Genomic DNA, 21,597 nt, shown 5'->3' with positions numbered 1-21,597 from the left:
CCTGATACTCTCTCAAACACTGGGAACTCCCAAGTCAATAAACCAAGCCCTTGGGTCTGGAGGCTTGCTCTTATGAAACTTATTTCTGTAGCAAAGAAGCTAAGCCTACCTAAAATTATGCCTAAGAGGTACTTTCAGAGGACTTCTTTCATTGCCCAGATGTGGTCTCTCTCACAAAGCTCAACTCTGTAAGTAAAACCATTACCATTCCCGCTACACGGGACATGACGTCCAGAGATGAGCCTGGACTAGCACCATGGGCTCAACAATGCCTTCCTGTCCAAAAGGGGGAAAAGAAATGTAACAAAACAGGGTATCAGTGGCTAAGAGAGTTCAAATAGAGGCTATTCTGGAGACTACTGTTATGCAAGCATATTGCTAATTGCTATGGCTTGCCAAGTCCCAAGGAACATCATCCCTGTTAACCCTAGAGAACACCCCAGGCTCTGAGATCCTACAAAATCTGCATGCACCGAGTTTACTTTTCAGAAATCAAAAACCTTTAGATGACTCCTAGACAGATAAGTCCGAAAACCCGTAGGTGCCAGAACATCTCCAAGAACATCAACCAGTTTCATCCCCCATCCCACATTATTGATGCCCTTTTCAACAATGAAAAAAGGCATAACCCAAATATCCCTAAAGATTGGGAGGAGGATCAACAGAGAAGCAGGACTTATAACAGAGAAGTCAGGATTTAATAAATGAGTATGATTACTGAATCATTATATTGATACTTCTTTTTAAGAACTATCTCCAACTATTTCCACCTGATATTGTGGAACTGTAACCCAAACTAAACTGGAAATCTGTTCTATAACTAATTTTAAAATGTAATTTGTAATGTATTGCTTTTCTGTACACGTTATATTTCAGAATAAAAAAATGTTAAAAGAAAAAAGGGAATGCCCACTGTCACCACTGTTAGTCATTATTGTACTGGAAGTTCTGTCCAAAGCAGTTAGGCAAGAAAAAGCAATAAAAGGCATCCAAATTTGGAAGGAAGAAGCAAAACTTTCCCTATTTGCAGATGACATGAACCCATATACAGAAAATCCTGAAATATCCACAGTGAAGACACCAGAGTTAATAAACGAATTCAAGAAAGTGGCCATGCAAAATCTGCCTACTAGTAATGAACATTCTGAAAAGGAAATCAAGAAAAAAATTCCATTTACAATAGCAACTAAAAGAATATCTACAAATAAATTTAACCAAGGATATAAAGAATTTGGACATGAAAAACTACAAAATATTGTTAATGGAAATCAAACAATACCTAAATAGGTCATTCCATGTTCATGGATTAGAAGATGAAATATTGTTCAGATGTCAATTCTAACAAAAGCAGTTTGCAGAACCAATGCAATCCAAATAAAATAACAATAGCCTTCTTTGTAGAAATGGAAAAGCCAATCATCAAATTAACATGGGAAGGTAAGGGGCCCAAAATAGCTAAACCCATCTTGAGAAAGTAGAATGAATTTAGAGAACTCAAACTTCCCGATTTTAAAATTTATTAAAAAAGCTACAGTAATCAAAACAAATGATACTTGCACAAGGACAAACATATAGACCCATGGACCAGAACTGAGAGTTTAAAAATAAGCCCTCACACCTATGGCCAATTGACTTTGACAAGGGTGCCAAGTTCACTCCACTGAAGAATAGTCAGTCTCTTCAGCAAACAGTGCTTGGAAAACTGGATGCCACATGTAAAAGAATGAAGGTGATAAAAGGCATAACAATTGGAAAGGAAGAAATAAAACTCCCTATTCAGAGAAACGGAACTGTCTACATAGAAAATCCCAAAGAATCTACAAAAGAGCTAATAGAACTAATGAGTAAGTTTAGCAAGGTCATGGGAAACAAAGTCAATATACAAAAATTAATTGTACTTTCACATACTAACAACTGGAAATTGAAAAGAATTTTAAAGCACTGTTGACAATAGCACCAAAACCTTGAAATATCTATATATGTCTAATAAAATGTGTGAAAGATCAGTATGCTGCAAACTACAAAATACACAAGAGAAATTCTAAAAGACTTAGACAAACAGAGAGATATATCATATTCAGGGACTCAATTTTCAAGTAATTTATCCCCTCAAATTGATCAATAGATGCACTGCAATGCCAATCAAAATAAGAGCATGATTTTTTGTAGAAACTGACTAGCTGATTCTAAAATGTAAAGAAAAGGAACTAGAAGAGTTCAAACAATTTGGGGGGAAAAAAACAAAATTGGAGAATTAATACCATTTGATTTCAAGATTTACTATAAAGCTATAGTAGCAAGAAAGTGTTACAGACACATAGATCACTGGAACAGAATAGAGTCCATAAATAATCCTTCACATATATGGTCAATTGATTTTTAACAAGAGTTCAAATAAATTTGATGGAGAACTTATAGTCCTTTCAACAAATGATATGGGACCAAATGAATGAATTTTTACCCTATATAAAAACTAACTCAAAATGAATCATGGACCAAAATGTAAAACCTGTAACTATAAAACCTAGAAAAAAATATAGAAGACTTTGTGATCTTCAGTTAGGCAAGGATTCTTAAAATAGGACAGAAATAGCATAACCCATAAAAGAAAAAATTTAAAATTCAATTTCCTCACATTTAAGAACTGCATTTCAAAAGTCACTTTTAAGAAAATAAAAATATCAGAAGAAAATATTTGCTAAACACACATGTGATGAAGGCTTTGTCCAGAATACATGAAGAACTCTCAAAATTCAAAAATAAGGAACCAGCAACCCATTTTTCAAAAAATGAGCAAAGTGAGAGTTCAAATAGAGTTGAGAGGCTACACTGCTGGTCGCTCTTATGCATGCTTCAGTTAGACATTGCTACCTACGATAACTTGCCAAACTCCAACAAAAACCACTCCTGCCAATACTAAAGAATACTTACGGCATTATACAAGATTGTACAAAGTTTCCATGTACTAGGGTAACTTTCCAAAACCTACAACCTCCAGATAGGCCCCTGAATCAGATAAGACTTGAAATGCAGAGGGGCCAGCCTTTCCAGAACATCAACTAGTTCCATCTCCCTATCTCATATTATCAACATCCCCTTTCAACATGAAAAAGTTAGAATGGGCATAGCCCAAATACCCCTAAAGAGTGGGAGAAAGATCAAAGGTGATGATGGAGTTATACAAAGAACATCAGGCTTAACAAATGAGTATGAGTGCTGAATCATTCATTATGTTGATATTTCTTTTAGCCTCTAGTACCCTAGAGCAGCAAGAAACAAAATCCTAAAGCGGTAGAATTGTAACCCATACCAAACTCTAAAATCTGTGCTTTAACAAATTGTCGCAGTATACTTTGAAATGTATTGCTTTTATGCATATATGTTATTTAAAGAGGAGGAGGACTGTAACAGAGAAAGTAGGATTTAACAAATGAGTATGACTGCTGGATCATTATATTGATATTTCTGTTGGTCTCCAGTGTCTTAGAGTAACTAGACAAAAAAAACGAAAAATCGTGGAACTGCAACTCGTATCGAACTTTAAAATCTGTTCTATAACTACTTGCTAAAATATACTTGGAAATTTATTGCTTTTTTGTATATATGTTATATTTTCCAATTAAAAAAAAAAAGAATGAAGGTGGACCCTAATCTCACACCATACACAAAAGTTAACTCAAAATGGATCAAACTATATAAGAACTCAAAATTTGAATCAACTAACTATAAGAACTCAAACAATAAAACTAGAAGAAAACAAAAGGAAACATCTTGCAGACCCTATATTAGGTAATGGTTGCTTTCACTGTACACCAAAAGTATACACAACAAAAGAAAATATACATAAATAGGACTTCATCAAAATTCAAAACTTTTGTATAACAAAGGGCTTCATCATGAAAGTAAAAAAGACAACCTACAGAATGGGAAAAAATATTTGGAAACACATATATGATAAAGGGTTAATATCCAGAATATAAAAAGAAACCTTACAACTTAAAAACAAAAAGGCCAACAACCCCATTAAAAAATGGGCAAAAGACTCGGAATAGACATTTCACCAAAAAACATATACAAATGGCCAAAAAAGCACATGAAAAGATGCTCAACCTTATTAGCCATTAGGCAAATGCAAGTCAAAATCAAAATAAGGTACCATTCCACACACTAGAATGACTATTATTTTAATACGGAAAACAAGTGTGGGAGATGTTATGAAGCAGTAGAACACTTGTCCATTGTTGGTAATGTTAAATGGTGCAGCCAATGTGGAAAAGTTTTTCAGTTCCTCAGAAAGTTAAGTACAGAATTACCATATTCCCCTGCAATCCCACTTCTAGGTATACACCCTAAAGAACTGAAAGCAGGGACTGGGACTGGAAGAGATATTTGCACACCAATGTTAATAGTGGCATTATCCACAATTGCAAAAGAAATGGAAGCAACTCAAGTGTCTATCCACAGATGAATAGATAAACAAAATGTATATACACACACACACACACACACACACACACACACACACACACACGCACACACAATGGAACATTACTCAGCTGCAAAAAGGAATAAAGTTCTGATACATGTGACATCAAAGAACCTCGATATGTTGAGCTGAAATAAGCCAGAAAGAAAAGGATAAAACATCGTGAACATCTCACTGCGATGAAATAATTAGTATAAGCAAATTCATAGAGTCAGAAAATAGAGTATAGGTTACCAGGGCTGGAGTGGGATATGAAATTGGGAAATTCATGTTTAACTGATACAGAATTTTTATTTGGGGTGATGGAAAATTTTGGTAATAGATGGTGGTGATGGTAGCACAACATTCTGAATGTGATTAACAACACAGCATGATACATTTGAATGTGGTTAGAAGGGGAAATTTTAGCTTGTAGATATGTTACTAATAAAATACAAATACAAACAGGGAGTATGTAGTATGAGGGGAGAGTAGAGGCTTCTAGGGAACGTGGATACTTGGGTCTGAATTTCCGCTTCAGTACTTTTTGACCATGCCTTAGATGTGCCACTTACCATCCCTGGACCCATTGAGTGGAACTCTGTCTTGTTATAGTCCTTGGGGTCACAGAGAACAAGTCTAAGGACAAATGTAATACATCTTCTATGAATCTTCCTGAAAATATTTAGCTATTGTTATCACGTCCCTCCTGGGTTAGAGATAGGTCAGCCACAAGGGCCAAACCACATTTTCCGACATTTATTTAAAGCAGCAGAAATAGCCTCCAAAAGCTAGGTATATCTAGTTATACAAATGTTAAACATTTGGGTAGATGCAAAACTAATTTTATTTTCAAAGAGGGAACTATTATTTTAAAACAGAATTCAATTTCACTTAAGGGAAAAAATGCTGCATTATTTTTTCTTTCTTAATGTCTATATAGCAGTTCTGTTCTCTAAGCCAGGATGACAAAAGAAAACAGAAATTCAAGAAAAAGGTGCTGTTCATTTTAATCCTCATAAAAGAATTGTTTAAAAAGATGAAAATAAAAGCTGCAGTTGGACTCATCTCTATGAACATACAGAGAGGAAAACTTTAGGAGGGGCTTGACCTGAAGCAGAATTAATAAAAAGGCTTTTAAATGCAGCAGGATGACAGAAGGGGGATTTGGAAGAAAACTGGCCCAAAGAGGGGTGGGATGGGGCGGGAAGACCAATATGAAGCTTGTATAATAATAACTCAAACTAGGAAGAAGTTGCAAGTTAAATGAGGAATGACAGCACAGTGAAATAAATTGTTTGAGCAACTACTAACTACAACCCTAACCCAGACATAATGAGGACAGATGGGATGCGAAAGGAAGATTTGACTTAACGTAAGAGGTTCCAATTCTGGCTCTAAAACTGACTAGCATTGTGTTTCTCTCTCTGAGCCTGCCTTCACTTAAGCAAGAGGTTTGCCCCACGCATCTCTAAGGTCCTCTCCCGTTCTGGCTTTCCATGAATATATGACAGTGGGAAAGATGAGGAAATATGAGCTCCTTGCAGATAAGGATCTCTTCTGTTTCCTTGTGTGAGAAAAGACACAAAATATGAAAACCATGAGGCCTACTAGGAAAACGGAATGGTCTGGGTTGGCTGGAGGACAGGAAGTGTGTGGATGAATCTGGAAATGTGAGCTGGACTAAACTGGTTCAGCAAAACCCATCTAGGAGCATCAGCCTTCTATTCCGAGAGGCAATATAATACCATGTTTAAGAGCACAGGCCTAGACACAGAAAGCTGGATTCCCAAACCAGTTTGATCTTGAATGACAAACTTAAGCTTTCCATGCCTTCCCTGTAGGCAAAAAGGTATTCTTATTATAATAGTAACTTATTATAGGGTTGGTGGGAAGGTTGATATCAGTCAGTATCTGCAAAGCACTTACACGGTGCCTGGAATATAAGAAAGCATGCAATGTGTTAGTTATAAATATTGTTTTTAATTTTGCAATCAATAGTGCCACTGACAGGGTAGTGATAAGATCACAGCTGTAGCTTAAGGTGTTTGATTGGAAGTGATGTGTAGGATGGAGGGGAGGACACAAAGAGGTGGAAGGCCAACATACTAGTTAAGAGGTCACCGCAATTCTAGGTGAGCACCCAAAGCGGCAAAGGTAAAGGAAAGAAAGGGAAGGGAAATGGGTGATGCCAGAGATATCTCTGAGTAGCTGAACTAAGAAAACTTGGCAAATGCCCTTTTTTGTGGCTGTAAGGAAAATGGAAAACTCAGAGAGAAGATAAAAGGATTTTGCCTAAAAAAATGTTCATTTTCCCATTCCACTGTCTGTGGAAGTTACACTAGGAAATAAATTCTGCTTGTCCTAGACTGTGGGCTTCTTATTCATCAAGGTATACCCAATGGTACATAGCAGGCATTCAGTGTTTGTTGAGTGAATACTCGCCAACATCACTGAAATGCAATTGCAATAGAGGAGTATGTCTTCCTTTGGATGTATTTGAGAACAATTCGTGAAAATACAAAATAGCTCCTTGAAATTCTCAGGCACACCACCAGGCTGAGGATAATCACCAGGTGATTACTGTCACCCAAGAGGCAGGGGCCTAGGAAATAACTCTATACTGTGAAAATATTATGGGATGATTCCTACCCAAATTCAGCTAAAAGTCAACTGACACTCACCAAAATGTATCAACTTTACATAGAGAAAAGCAACTATGACATCCCACCAACATGTAGTATCTGTTGTTCTGGATTACAAAAAGGGCTGCTCTACTAATTTGTATGCATGTTCCACTGTACTAAACTTTAGAGAGGAAATTTCCTCCATCTTCATAATATCAATATTCATCATTTAGATCAGGGTTTCTTAATCTTGGCACTACTGAAATTTTGAGCCAGATAATTCTTTCTGGTTTGTTTTTTCAGGGGTGGGGGACTGTCCTGTCCATTGTAGAGATCCCAAAGATTTTCACACACATTGACATGTTTGATTTGAACCTCTCAACAACCCTCTGAGGCAGCAGGGCAAATTCTAATTACTGCAATGCTTGTTTTCTGTTTTAAAATATAAAGAGCTATACTTTATGTAAACTAAAACGTGATTGTGAAAACAAAAGTATCAAGAACATAAAAATTACAAAACCTCTAATCCTACCTCAACCACCAACTTTGCTGGCCCTCTCCAGAGTTGCTTCACCCCTTCAGGCCTGTTTTTTCCATCTATGAACATGGGGTTGAACCAGGTGAGCCTTAGGACTCCTCTCAGCTCTAACACTACAATGCCCTGGTCCCATGCCAGGAACCTCCGATTTTACTTATGTTACCTGAAGGTGCCCTCTAACCTACTTGCCACAGAGCAATGAATGACAGGCCTCCGGTGCAATGCCTGCCGCCTGAAAGGCTACCTGGCTTCCAAAGTCTTCCAGTAACGCCTGAGACTTGTTTAATAACCACCTCCATTCCTACTACCCCTTTAGCTAGCATTCTGCCTGAAGCTGAAGACTAAAACTATTAAGTGCAAACTTACAAGGAAAGGGTAGCAGCCAAGAGAAACAGTCACTAAAATGAATGAAGATCATAGTAGGTCGCTTCCCGAGAACCACCCCCCCACACACACACATATACACTAGCCATCCTGCACATCCAGTCCCTGAAAATTCCTGCCTCTTTTCCACTCATATTCAAATCCTAGAACACCGTCCACCTCCACACCACTGGCGGCCACTCGGGACGAGGAATCCATGTACCCTGGACGCCACTACATGTAAGGGCCTAGCACCCAGCAGACCCACGTTTCAACTCTACCATTCACTTCTTAACAAACCACTTTCCCCGCCGGGCCTCAGACCCGAGGCTGAATTCGGATGACCACCCAATTCTCCTAGATCTGAAGAGCGCGAAGTCAGCCCAGGGCAAGGCTCCGACCCGGGGCGGAGCTCCTCCCACGCTCCAGAAGACGCGCCCAGGTCCCTTCGCAGCAGCAGTCTGGTCTGCCCGGCGGAGACACTCCAAGCCCCGCGGTCCTCCAGCGCGCCGGCCGCTACCTGGTCCAGCAGCCGGTAGATGCTGATGCCCAACGTCTCCAGCAGCAGCTGCCAGTCGGCCCCGGCCGGCGCGGGCTGCTGGAGCTCGGCGCACACCTCCCGGAACTGCTCTTCTGAGAAGCCACCGGCCGCCGGCTCCATCCTTCCGCAGCCACAGCTCCTCCGCGCGGAGGGGAGGCCCGGGACAGGGCTGGGGGCGGCCTGGGGGCGGGGCGAGGCGAGGGCGCCTCCACGTGATTGGCGAGGAGCAGAGGAGGGGGCGGGGCCTGAGGAGGCGGCCTGGGAAGGGTAGGGCTAGGAACGCGGGCGGAGCTAGCAAAGGAGGGAAAAGAGGTAAAACTAGAGAAAATTTGGACTTGGTCTGGGAAAGAAGATGGAACTGGGAAAGTGAGAAGGGGCTTCTAGACGAAAAGGAAAAGAAGGGTCACCTCAGAAACATCTCACTAGCTCTGCCCTTCCCCCTTATACCTTCCAAACGCTGCTTGGGTGGTTCCTCTTGGTCTTCTCTGAAGAAGGCGACCAAGTCTTTGAGAGGTTTGGGGAAACTTGGGAGGAGAGGTGGGCAGAGCAGAAATACTTGAAAATGTTCTCGGGGGTCAGTAACTGAACCGTATTTTTTCACTATAGTTTCTCTTCTTTACGTTTGCTTTTAAAAGCATTATTCTGAGAAGGCACCCATGTGATTCTCCAGGCAGTCAAAGGGGTCCACGGCACAAAAAGGATTAAGAAACCTAATATGGGCCTGCGTGGGGTATCTAAGTGGGAGCAGGGGAAGTGCTCACAATGGATCTGCAAGGTAATTTGCCACCCTGGAGTGTGGACAATGATCTGAAAGGTATCCTTCTGTCCACCTATGATTTCTACAGCTTAAACAATTTAGATCTTTGTGCAACTCAAAGATCTTTTTGTTCCTTTAAAGTAATGCAGTTATTATGGTATTTCCCATGAGCAGAAGGGTTTTGGCTTTAACTGAAATAGGTAAACATCAAAACACTGCAACAGCCACATGGGTGCCAATAAAGTATGGAAATCCATGTTTTCTAATCTGTAAAATGGGTTAAGAATAGTGTTACTAGTTAGGGTTGAGGATCTCAATCAAATATATAAAATAATTGTACTGAATTATTTTATTCATTTCAATGCAAATAGGTACTGTTTTTTTATACAGTATCTATCTCAAAGTAAATGTTCAATAAAAGTTTCCATTTTTTTAATGTCACTGTATTGAAATGTTTCTCTTGTACTTGAAAGTCTTGAATTTGATAGATAACTCTAGGTTTATTTGCAAGAAGGGAAATAAGATCACATTTATCAGGTTGCATGGTTACTGCTTTATTCAACTCAATGCTGGTTCTGTTTAGATTTATGAGGGCAAAGGAGGAGGGGTGTGATATTTTCCTAGACTAAAATTACAGAGTAGAAACATACTTTCCTACTGTTTTTTAATGCCTTATTTTTTTTTGTAAAAGCTATATTTTATTTAAACTAAAATTAAATTGCTTAAAAAAGCAATTACCTCAAAAAACACTATGAAGAATTTTCTAATATTTTCAATGAATCTGATTATAAAGATGTGCTTTTGTGAAGCTACATGATTACTATATAGCAATAGGTTAATGAAGACAAACGTGAGTATAAGTGACATTGTGCAAGATATTAAATATAAGGTAGGAAATTCAAATTATATTTATTTCATGTGTTTAAAAATGTGTTTACCTACTAAACACCAAAGGTAAACATCATATATATATATATATATATATGTATGTATGTATGCTGAGATTTACACACGTTTATTTTACTATAGTTAGTGAACACAGAATCATGTTAAGGCATAGTTTTTATTTTGTTCTATCTCAGTGGTCTAGAAAAAGCCTTAGAAAGGGGCTTAGAAAGGCCTGATCCCCTTCAGAACTTGTCTTAATAGGCCAGCCTATTTCCTTAGTGAAAAACACTCTTCTGGAGGAACTTCTGGTAACATGGCAGCCTAAGCTCCCAGTCTAAAACATAGAAATCCTGGATAAAAGATACCAAAGACTGGTTTTAAATACATGCATTAGCTGACAAGAAAGAAATGGTACACTCCAGATTTCAGAAAGGGAAGAGAGACTGAAAGCTAGAGTTACGAGCACCTGAATATTGTTAGAAGGGATTAGCACACCCCACCCCAGCCTCTTCTACCCCCATATTTCTCTGTGAAGGAAATTGGATTAGACTAATACTTTGACCTCACTTAGTCACTCACACCTACTCAAGAGAAGAGGGATGATTTAAATGACAGATGCATTTGTCAGAGACTACTGGGTAAGTCCAGATCAACCATTTCTGGTTTCTCTTTTTGATCCTGCTTCCTTGTGAAAAGTATGCATTCTACCCTAAGACACATAGTAAACTCCAGGGACCGGCTCTGCCACTTAATTGAAGTTTTCTAATACTACCTGTGCCTGGAGGGCAAATTTAATTATGGGCACAGAGTGAGGTAAATATATTTTTGCCAAAGATCCTAGCCCTGTAATCAAAATAACTTTATTGTAATAAAAGTGGCATGCAATATCCATTGTTTGATGTCAGCATCTAACTTTAAATTGATCCAGAACTCAGGTGGGAAAGTGAGGATTATTATATTCATGGCTTCTTAAAGGCCCCTTCATAAAGACTGGATCCTCCAAATCTTCTTGTGCCATTAAAGGGAACCAGAAAATCCCCAGCCTCTAGACCAGGAAACCCTCAAGGATGCATATGCCTTCAGTGAAAAGAAAGAAAAAGACCACTGCAGGGGAAGCAGGGGGCAAGCCTCCTGGCTATCTCAGAGATGAGATCCAAATTTATATTACCTCCACTATATAGGAGCCACAAGCAGATAAATTGACACAAAATCTGAGTCAGGATCATTGAAATATCTGTGACCCTGCCAGAATAAAAAGCAGGGATACATTCACAAGAAGTAGGAATAGTGTCCCAACCAGTACACAAGAAATTATCACAGGGAAACAATACCCAGAGAAGATTTGTGTACAATATATGAATTACAAAGACCTGAAGAGATAAATCTTCATGTGAAAGAATTAGCAGGCTTGCAAACAGGATAATCAGAACCAAAGTACAGATAAAAGACCAATATGAAAGAAATTACTTAATAGGTATGTGTAATAAAGAAATAGAAGAATGTCTAGAAGCCATAATAAAATAAGAAAACATTAAAGAGAAAATAAGTGAATTTGACAAGGTACCAAATGGAACCTCTACCAATGGAAAATATCATCATTAAAATAAAAAATGAAGGGTAAAATAGTCACCCTGCCACAGTTCAAGAGGGATGAGAGAATAAAAACACGGCTATGAGGAAATATAACAGAAAGCAGAGATATAAAGAAATGGAAAATGTCAAGGAGCTATTAAAAGACGTAAGAGAGAGATTGTAAGGTCAAACATGTCTGACTGGGATTCCAAAACAGAGAATAAAGAGATTAAGAGATAAAGTGGATGGATGGGGAAGAAGTAGACAAGGGGACATATAAAAACAAAGTGGAATTAAAATACTAAACACAAAATTCTAGAAGATGGGAGGATAAAGTGAGAGTTTTGTTTAGGAGGTAGATAAGAGATATTGATTAATTTTAATCAGCAGTGTGTGTAAAAAATTAAGGGAATTGTCAGAACTATCACATTTTTGTGTGTGCTGCCTCAGCAGCCATTTTACTTTGGTTTAGCCACTTGCCTCAACACTGACCTTTAGCTTAGTTAATAAGCAACTTTCCAGCCCGTGGGACATAAACTCCCCCAGAGCCCGCACCCACACCCACGCTTTTGGCCATCAGCTACACCACCTGCACACTACACCCAAAACCCAAAACTGGTCCCAAATGATAAGTGATAAGCTAACATCTCCACAGCCTTCAGACTCCCAGTCCCTTTCCTTTTTCATGCACAATTTCTTTCAAATAAAAAATCTTTGACTCTCATGGGAAATCCACTAACCTCCACCCCCAGACCACAATGAAGGCACAAACTCAAGGGTCCCTCTGGCTCTGCTTGTGTGCTTCCTACCTGCTGATTGAGCTACCCCAGCCCATGTGCTTCTGGTTGACCCCCCATGGCACCCTGGTCTCTCTGGGACCTGTGAGTAACAAACTATCTTTTCTCATGCCCTATAGCTTAGGAATCCCTTTGTGTCACACCTGACCTCCACCCAGACCCAAATTTAAAATCCCACTTAACTGATTTGGAACAAGTGGTGCAACAAGCAGGGTGTGTTGGTCATGATCATGGGAAATGAGGCATAGTGCCTTTTGACTGCTCTTGGCTTGCTAACTGGACCTCTCAGCTAATATTATCTGGGAAGGGTCCATGGCTTGCTGACATATGCCCCTATTGCTTTGCACTGCTGTCTATCCCCTCTGCCAAGTTTGTCTAAGCTTCCCACCCCAAATGGCAGTCCTGTATTTTGGAATTCTTCCCAGGAGCCACTGATAGCCACCCGGCAAGGAGGTAAAACCTGTGGTTTCTGGTGCTCCCCTGAACAGGAGCAACTGGTGTCTGGTGACACCAAAACTGAGCAAGATCAGCCACATAATGAAACTATTGTGGTTCCAACAGTAAGAGTTCTCAAGGCAATAGATGGGCATACTCTGCTAGGACTGAGTGAGATGAGGGGGCTAGGGCTAAAAGCACATGAGCTGAAAATGTGCTTTTAAGTTAATTAATATTTAAGTTAATAGGGGAGGGGCTCCTGACCTTTCTATGCCTGGACCACAGTAGCTGAGAGACTGCTGGCAGAGACTCCCACTATTGTCTATGGACTGTCATACATCCAGGTTTTAAACCCACACAGTTTTTCATGGAAGGTTTGCCTCCATGGAAGACATAATGGCATCCCACAAACAACGGTGCTGCTAAAGTCTGCAATCCTTATGTTGCTGCTATCTCCTTTGCTGTACTTTTTACCCCTGACCCCAAAGGATAGAGAGGATCTAACTCCTCGTGCCAAATAGCTAAGGAACTATCGGGAAAAACAAAGGATGCTAGGCTTATTGTGCCAGCATCCCCTAAGATACCAGAAGAAGTTTATAAGTCTTACATTAAGAAATCTAAGATCCCATGCAATGTGCATGGGCCCTGTTCAGTGTTGCTACTTATCAGCAGCCAAAGCCCTGGTGTTACACTCCAGAAATCTGGAGGTGTGCCTATGATCCTGCTACCATTCATATGAGTGAATACAAATCCTAACTCCCATGAGATCAATCAGGGTTCCTGTGAGTCCAGTTGGGGGAACCACAAATCTTCCCCATCACCAAGCATAAGGTCAAGCAGACCCCCAAAAGGGACCCCAAAGTGAAAACTAAAACCAAAAGTTTACTTGACTGAAATTCAAACTAAAAGATTTTATTCAAGGGAACAAGGAGAAGGGGCAGATTGGTTGCTGAGAGTCTCTAATATGTGGTCCACATTGCCATTCTCATTCTCCCAAAATAAGGCATTTGGCCATAATCACTAAAGACTCTGAGTGCCTCCCCTATTAACTTAAATATTTATAGCATTAAAAAAACACACTCATCCATAGCTAGCATTACCACCAAGGCAGATGCCCCCTGGCAAACAATTAATAAAGCCTGATTGTTAGTTAAAAAAAAACTGAGGTGATGCAAAGGGCATAGCATTTCTTTGAGCATCCAGACAAAAGACATCCGGTGTTCATCTCCAGGACTGAGCAGGTCCCCTTTGACACTGAATGGACAATTTCCTTACGGGAAACCCTCTCCCCACAACTTACAATAGCTCTGTCCCGTCCATAGCCTGGCATAAGGCTATGGACGGGGCAGAGCTATTGGCAGGACATGAGGGAAATTCACATCAAAGTCACCCTCCTGGGGGCCACATGGCCGCTCCCCTGGAAAGCCCTTGCCTCCTCTTCCTGCTTTTCAAAGGTCCAGTCCCCTGCCCCTCTGGGAGTGTGATTATTGGAACACCTGTTATTAAACAGATATTCCCCAGTGAACTTTTTGGGCTCACTTTCTTCAGTATAAGTTCCGATGCTTCACCACCTAAAATAAGAAAAAAATTCTTGGCTCTCTTGGTGGGCTATGCTAAATGGGACCCCCCATGGAATTGCCCTGGCCAATCAAGCTGAATAACATGCAATATTTCCTGAAACAAGATATTGTGGGGCTCTGGTCTATAATCCAAGATCTCCTCAAAGAGTAGGTCGTTATCATCCCCCCATGCAAAAGTCTTATTTGGTCAGTTCTTAAAGCTGCCACCAGTGAAGGGAGATTAACCGTCAGTTATACCAATTTTAAAGTATAAGTCCTGGCTATCAAAGCTCTATTCTTTTTTTTAAATGTATTTATTAATTAAAAGAAATTTAACAAACCAAATAAAACATTAAAACGTATAATCAGTAATTCACAGTATCATCACTTAGTTGCTTATTCATCCTTTCTTAGAACATTTGCATCAATTCAGAAAAAGAAATAAAAAGACAATAGAAAAAGAAATAGAACGAAAACAGAAAAGAGAAAAAAAGATTATACCTACCATACTTTCATTGATCACTAGCATTTTAAACTAAATTTATTTAGCATTTGTTCACCCATTATTTATTTTTATTCCATATGTTCTACTCCTTTGTTGACAAGGTAGAAAAAAGGAGCATCAGACACAAGGTTTTCACAATCACACAGTCACACTGTGAAAGCTATATCATTATTCAATCATCATCAAGAAATATGGCTACTGGAACACAGCTCTACATTTTCAGGCAGTTCCCTCCAGCCTCTCCATTACATCTTGAATAACAAGGTGATATCTACTTAATGCGTAAGAATAACCTCCAGGATAACCTCTCGACTCTGTTTGGAATCTCTCAGCCATTGACACTTTGTCTCATTTCACTCTTTCCCCTTTTGGTCAGAAGGTTTTCTCAATCCCTTGAGTCTAAGTCTCAGCTCATTCTAGGGTTTTTCTCAATTCCTTGATGCTTAGTCTCGGCTCATTCTAGGATTTCTGTCCCACGTTGCCAGGAAGGTCCACACTCCTGGCAGTCATGTCCCACGTAGACAGGGGGAGGTGGTGAGATTGCTTATTGTGTTGGCTGGAGAGAGAGGCCACATCTGAGCAACAAAAGAGACTCTCTTGGGAGTGACTCTTAGGCCTAAATTTTAAGTAGACTTGACCTATCCTATGTGGGGTTAAGTTTCATATGAACAAACCCCAGTAGACTGGGGGTTCAGCCTATACCTTTGGTTGTCCACACTGCTTGTGAGAATATCAAGAATTCAACAGGGAGAAGTTGAATTTCTCCCTGTTCTCACCACTCCCCAAAGGGAGCTTTGCAGATACTTTTCCACTCACTGATCGAATCACTCTGGGATTCATCGGGGCATCACTCTGGACAAACCAGCAAAATCTCATGTCCTACCTGAGATTCTAATTACTTATGGCGTTCAATCAAACTATCTACATGAGTTATATTAGGAAATGCTCTAGTCAAAATATAAATTTTGTAACAAATAAACATTTTTTGCTTTAGTCTCACAAAGAAGGTGACATTTTTCAGCACCCTGCAATAATGACATTCCTTTGTTCTTCCTCATGCGAAAACATTTTTAAAATTTGTACATTTAGTCACTATTATTATACACTCTAGCCATTCCTAGATTATACCATCTCAATCTTTAACATCTTTCTTTCTTTCTGATTTCATTTATGCCCCCAGCCCTCCTCCCTCTATCATTCTCACATGTAGCTTCATTCAGTGTTTTATCATAATTGTAATACAGTTAAGTAGTATTGTGCTGTCCATTTCTGAGTTTTTGTATTCAGTCCTGTTGCACAGTCTGTATCCCTTCAGCTCCAGTTATCCAGTATCTTACTCTATTTCTATCTCCTGATGGTCTCTGTTACCAACAAAATATTCCAAGTTTATTCACTAATATCAGTTCATATCAGTGAGATCATACAGTACTTGTCCTTTTGTTTTTGGCTAGTCTCACTCAGCATAATGTTCTCAAGGTCCATCCATGTTGTTACATACGTCATAACTTTATTCTGTCTTAAGGCTGCATAATATTCCATCGTATGTATATACCACAGTTTGTTTAGCCACTCGTTTGTTGGTGGACATTTTGGCTGTTTCCATCTCTTTGCAATTGTAAATAATGCTGCTATAAACATTGGTGTGCAAATGTCCGTTTGTGTCTTTGCCCTTATGTCCTTTGAATAGATACCTAGCAATGGTATTGCCAGGTCATATGGCAATTCTATATTCAGCTTTTTGAGAAACCACCAAACTGCCTTCCACAGCAATTGCACCATTTGACATTCCCACCAACAGTGAATAAGTGTGCCTCTTTCTCCACATCCTCTCCAGCACTTGTCATTGTCTGTTTTGTTGATAATGGCCATCTGGTGGGTGTGAGATGATATCTCATTGTGGTTTTGATTTGCATTTCTCTAATGGCCAGGGACATTGAGCATCTCTTCATGTGCCTCTTGGCCATCCGTATTTCCTCTTCTGAGAGGTGTCTGTTCAAGTCTTTTTCCCATTTTGTAATTGGATTGGCTGTCTTTTTGTTGTTGAGTTGAACAATCTCTTTATAAATTCTGGATACTAGACCTTTATCTGATATGTCATTTCCAAATATTGTCTCCCATTGTGAAGGCTGTCTTTTTACTTTCTTGATGAAGTTCTTTGATGTGCAAAAGTGTTTAATTTGAGGAGTTCCCATTTATTGATTTCTTTCTTCAGTGCTCTTGCTTTGGGTGTAAGGTCTATAAAACCGCTTCCAATTATAAGATTTATAAGATATTTCCCTCTAATTGTTTTATGGTCTTAGATCTAATGTTTAGATCTTCGATCCATTTTGAGTTAACTTTTGTATAGGGTGTGAGGTATGGGTCCTCTTTCATTCTTTTGCAAATGGATATCCAGTTCTCTAGGCACCATTTATTGAAGAGACTGTTCTGTCCCAGGTGAGTTAGCTTGACTGCCTTATCAAAGGTCAAATGTCCATAGATGAGAGGGTCTATATTTGAACAATCTATTCGATTTCATTGGTCAATATATCTATCTTTATGCCAGTACCATGCTGTTTTGACCACTTTAGCTTTGTAATATTCCTTAAAGTCAGGCAGTGTGAGACCTCCAGCTTCGTTTTTTTTTTTCCTCAAGATACTTTTAGCAATTTGGGTCACCCTGCCCTTCCAGATAAATTTGCTTATTGGTTTTTCTATTTCTGAATAGTAAGTTGTTGGGATTTTGATTGGTATTGCATTGAATCTGTAAATCAATTTAGGTAGAATTGACATCTTAACTATATTTAGTCTTCTAATCCATGAACACGGTATGCCCTTCCATCTATTTAAGTCTTCTGTGATTTCTTTTAAAAATTTCTTGTAGTTTTCTTTGTATAGGTCTTTTGTCTCTTTAGTTAAATTTATTCCCAAATATTTTATTCTTTTAGTTGCAATTGTAAATGGAATTCGTTTCTTGATTTCCCCCTCAGCTTGTTCATTGCTAGTGTATAGAAACACTGCAGATTTTTGAATGTTGATCTTTTAACCTGCCACTTTGCTGTATTCGTTTATTAGCTCTAGCAATTTTGTTGTGGATTTTTCAGGGTTTTCGACATATAGTATCATATCATCTGCAAACAGTGAGAGTTTTACTTCTTCCTTTCCAATTTTGATGCCTTGTATTTCTTTTCCTTGTCTAATTGCTCTGGCTAGAACTTCCAACACAATGTTGAATAACAGTGGTGATAGTGGACATCTTTGTCTTGTTCCTGATCTTAGGGGGAAAGTTTTCAGTTTTTCCCCACTGAGGATGTTATTAGCTGTGGGTTTTTCATATATTCCCTTTATCATTTTAAGGAAGTTCCCTTGTATCCTATCCTTTGAAGTGTTTTCAACAGGAAACAATGTTGAATTTTGTCAAATGCCTTTTCTGCATCAATCGAGATGATCATGTGGTTTTTCTGCTTTGATTTGTTGATATGGTGTATTACATTAATTGATTTTCTTATGTTGAACCATCCTTGCATACCTGGGATGAATCCTACTTGGTCATGATGTACAATTCTTTTAATGTGTTGCTGGATTCGATTTGCTAGAATTTTGTTGAGGATTTTTGCATCTATATTCATTAGAGAGATTGCTCTGTAGTTTTCTTTTTTTGTAATATCTTTGTCTGGCTTTGGTATATGGGTGATGTTGACTTCGTAGAATGAATTAGGTAGGTTTTCCTCCTCTTCAATTTTTTTGAAGAGTTTGAACAGGATTGGTACTAATTCTTTCTGGAATGTTTGGTAGAATTCACATGTGAAGCCATCTGGTCCTGGACTTTTCTTTTTGGGAAGCTTTTGAATGACAGATTCAATTTCTTTACTTGTGATTGGTTTGTTGAGGTCATCTATTTCTTCCTGAGTCAAAGTTGGTTGTTCATGCCTTTCTAGGAAGTTGTCCATTTCATCTACATTGTTGTATTTATTAGCATAAAGTTGTTCATAGTATCCTGTTATTACCTCCTTTATTTCTGTGAGGTCAGTAGTTATGTCTCCTCTTCCATTTCTGATCTTATTTATTTGCATCCTCTCTCTTCTTCTTTTTGTCACTCTTGCTAAGGGCCCATCAATCTTATTGATTTTCTCATAGAACCAGCTTCTGGTTTTATTGATTTTCTCTATTGTTTTCAATTTCATTTATTTCTGCTCTAATCTTTGTTATTTCTTTCCTTTTGCTTGCTTTGGGGTTAGTTTGCTGTTCTTTCTCCAGTTCTTCCAAGTGGACAGTTAATTCCTGAATTTTTGCCCTTTCTTCTTTTTTGATATAGGCATTTAGGGCAATAAATTTCCCCCTTCGTACTGCCTTTGCTGCATCCCATAAGTTTTGATATGTTGTGTTTTCATTTTCATTTGCCTTGAGATATTTACTGATTTCTCTTGTAATTTCTTCCTTGACCCACTGGTTGTTTAAGAGTGTGTTGTTGAGCCTCCACATATTTGTGAATTTTCTGGCACTCTGCCTATTTCCAACTTCATTCCTTTATGATCTGAGAAAATGTTTTGTATGATTTCAATCTTTTTAAATTTATTGAGACTTGCTTTGTGACCCCGCATGTGGTCTATCTTTGAGAATGATCTATGAGCACTTGAGAAAAAGGTGTATCCTGCTGTTGTGGGGTGTAATGTTCTATAAATGTCTGTTAAGTCTAGCTCATTTATTGTATTATTCAAATTCTCTGTTTCTTTATTGATCCTCTGTCTAGATGTTCTGTTCATTGTTGAGAGTGGGAAATTGAAGTCTCCAGCTATTATGATAGATGTGTCTATTTCTCTTTTCAGTGTTTGCAGTGTTTGCCACATGTATTTTGGAGCATTCTGGTTTGGTGCATAAATATTTATGATTGTTATGTCTTCATGCTGAATTGTTCTTTTTATTAGTACATAGTATCCTTCTTTGTCTCTTTTAACTGTTTTACATTTGAAGTCTAATTTGTTGGATATTAGTATAGCTACTCCTGCTCTTTTCTGGTTGTTATTTGCATGAAATATCTTTTCGCAACCTTTCACTTTCAACCTATGTTTATCTTTGGGTCTAAGATGTGTTTCCTGTAGACAGCATATAGAAGGGTCCTGTTTTTTAATCCATTCTGCCAGTCTATGTCTTTTGATTGGGGAGTTCAATCCATTAACATTTAGTGTTATTACTGTGTGGATAGTACTTTCTTCTACCATTTTGCCTTTTGGATTTTACACGTCATATCTAATTTCCCTTCTTTCTACACTCTTCTCCACACCTCTTTCTTCTGTGTTTTTGTATCTGTCTCTAGTGCTCCCTTTAGTATTTCTTGCAGAGCTGGTCTCTTGGTCACAAATTCTCTCAGTGATTTTTTTTTGTCTGAAAATGTTTTAATTTCTCCCTCATTTTAGAAGCAAGATTTTGCTGGGTATAGAATTCTTGGTTGGCAGTTTTCCTCTTTTAGTAATTTAAATATGTCATCCCACTGTCTTCTCACCTCCATGGTTTCGGCTGAGAAATCTACATACAGTCTTATTGGTTTTCCCTTGTATGTGATGGATTGCTTTTCTCTTGCTGCTTTCAAGATCCTCTCTTTCTCTTTGACCTCTGACATTCTGACTAATAAGTGTCTTGGAGAATGTCTATTTGGATCTATTCTCTTTGGCATACGCTGCACTTCTTGGATCTGTAATTTTAAGTCTTTCATAAAAGTTGGAAAATTTTCAGTGATAATTTCCTCCATTAGTTTTTCTCCTCCTTCTCCCTTCTCTTCTCCTTCTGGGACACTCAAAACACAAATATTTGTGTGCTTTATATTATCATTCAATTCCCTGAGTCCCTGCTCATATTTTTTTCATTTTTTCCCTATAGTTTCTGTTTCTTGTCAGATTTCAGATGTTCCATCCTCCAGTTCACTAATCCTATCCTCTGTCTCTCGAAATCTACTGTTGTACGTTTCCACTGTTTTTTTCATCTCTTCTACTATGCCTTTCATTCCCATAAGTTCTGTGATTTGTTTTTTCAGACTTTCCATTTCTTCTTTTTGTTCATTCTTTGCCTTCTTCATATCCTCCTTCAATTCATTGATTTGGTTTTTGATGAGGTTTTCCATGTTTGTTCATATATTCTGAATTAATTGTTTCAGCTCTTGTATCTCATTTGAACTGTTGGTTTGTTCCTTTGACTGGGCCATATCTTCAATTTTCCTGGTGTGATTTGCTATTTTTTGCCAATGTCTAGACATTTAATTACCTTAATTAGTTTATAATGGAGATTGCTTTCACTTCTCTTATCTAGGGTTTTCTTGTTGGATGAATTTGTTGTGTATCTGTTCTTTGACATTCAGTTCAGCTTTATCTGGACCTCTAGCTTACGTTTTGTTTAACAGATGAGAATTTTTTTGGTTCTTGTTTTCTTGTTTCTTGCCCTGCTTGTATGGTGCCTTTCCCCCTCACCCTTAGGAAGGTCTACATAGGTATAGACTCCAGCCGGGTTTTCCTGGACTAAACTGGCCTCCTATCAGAGGAAAGGAGCCACCTGCATCAGTTTTCCCTGGGGGTGATACCCA

At 38.7% G+C, this 21,597-nt stretch overlaps 1 protein-coding gene across 4 annotated transcripts in view; it reads right to left on the bottom strand.

The window, feature by feature from the left end:
* PCTP (phosphatidylcholine transfer protein) overlaps nucleotides 1-21,597 on the bottom strand; it is an 81,029-nt gene that overhangs the window by 29,846 nt on the left and 29,586 nt on the right. For 2 of the 4 annotated variants that reach the window (XM_077164843.1, XM_077164845.1), the window contains exon 1: nucleotides 8,514-8,679. The exons of 1 other annotated variant lie outside the window; for it this stretch is intronic. In XM_077164843.1, the coding sequence (XP_077020958.1) occupies nucleotides 8,514-8,654 (141 nt within the window). In that variant the 5' untranslated portion in view covers nucleotides 8,655-8,679. Of the gene's footprint in view, nucleotides 1-7,624; nucleotides 8,463-8,513; nucleotides 8,680-21,597 lie in introns of those variants that run through there. One more of the 4 variants, XM_077164844.1, reaches the window with a different exon arrangement.

Source organism: Tamandua tetradactyla, chromosome 6 (genome assembly GCF_023851605.1).
Source record: "Tamandua tetradactyla isolate mTamTet1 chromosome 6, mTamTet1.pri, whole genome shotgun sequence".
Lineage (NCBI taxonomy): Eukaryota > Metazoa > Chordata > Mammalia > Pilosa > Myrmecophagidae > Tamandua > Tamandua tetradactyla.
The sequence above is the reverse complement of the archived record's forward strand: the minus strand, read 5'-3'. Positions and strand labels throughout refer to the sequence as shown.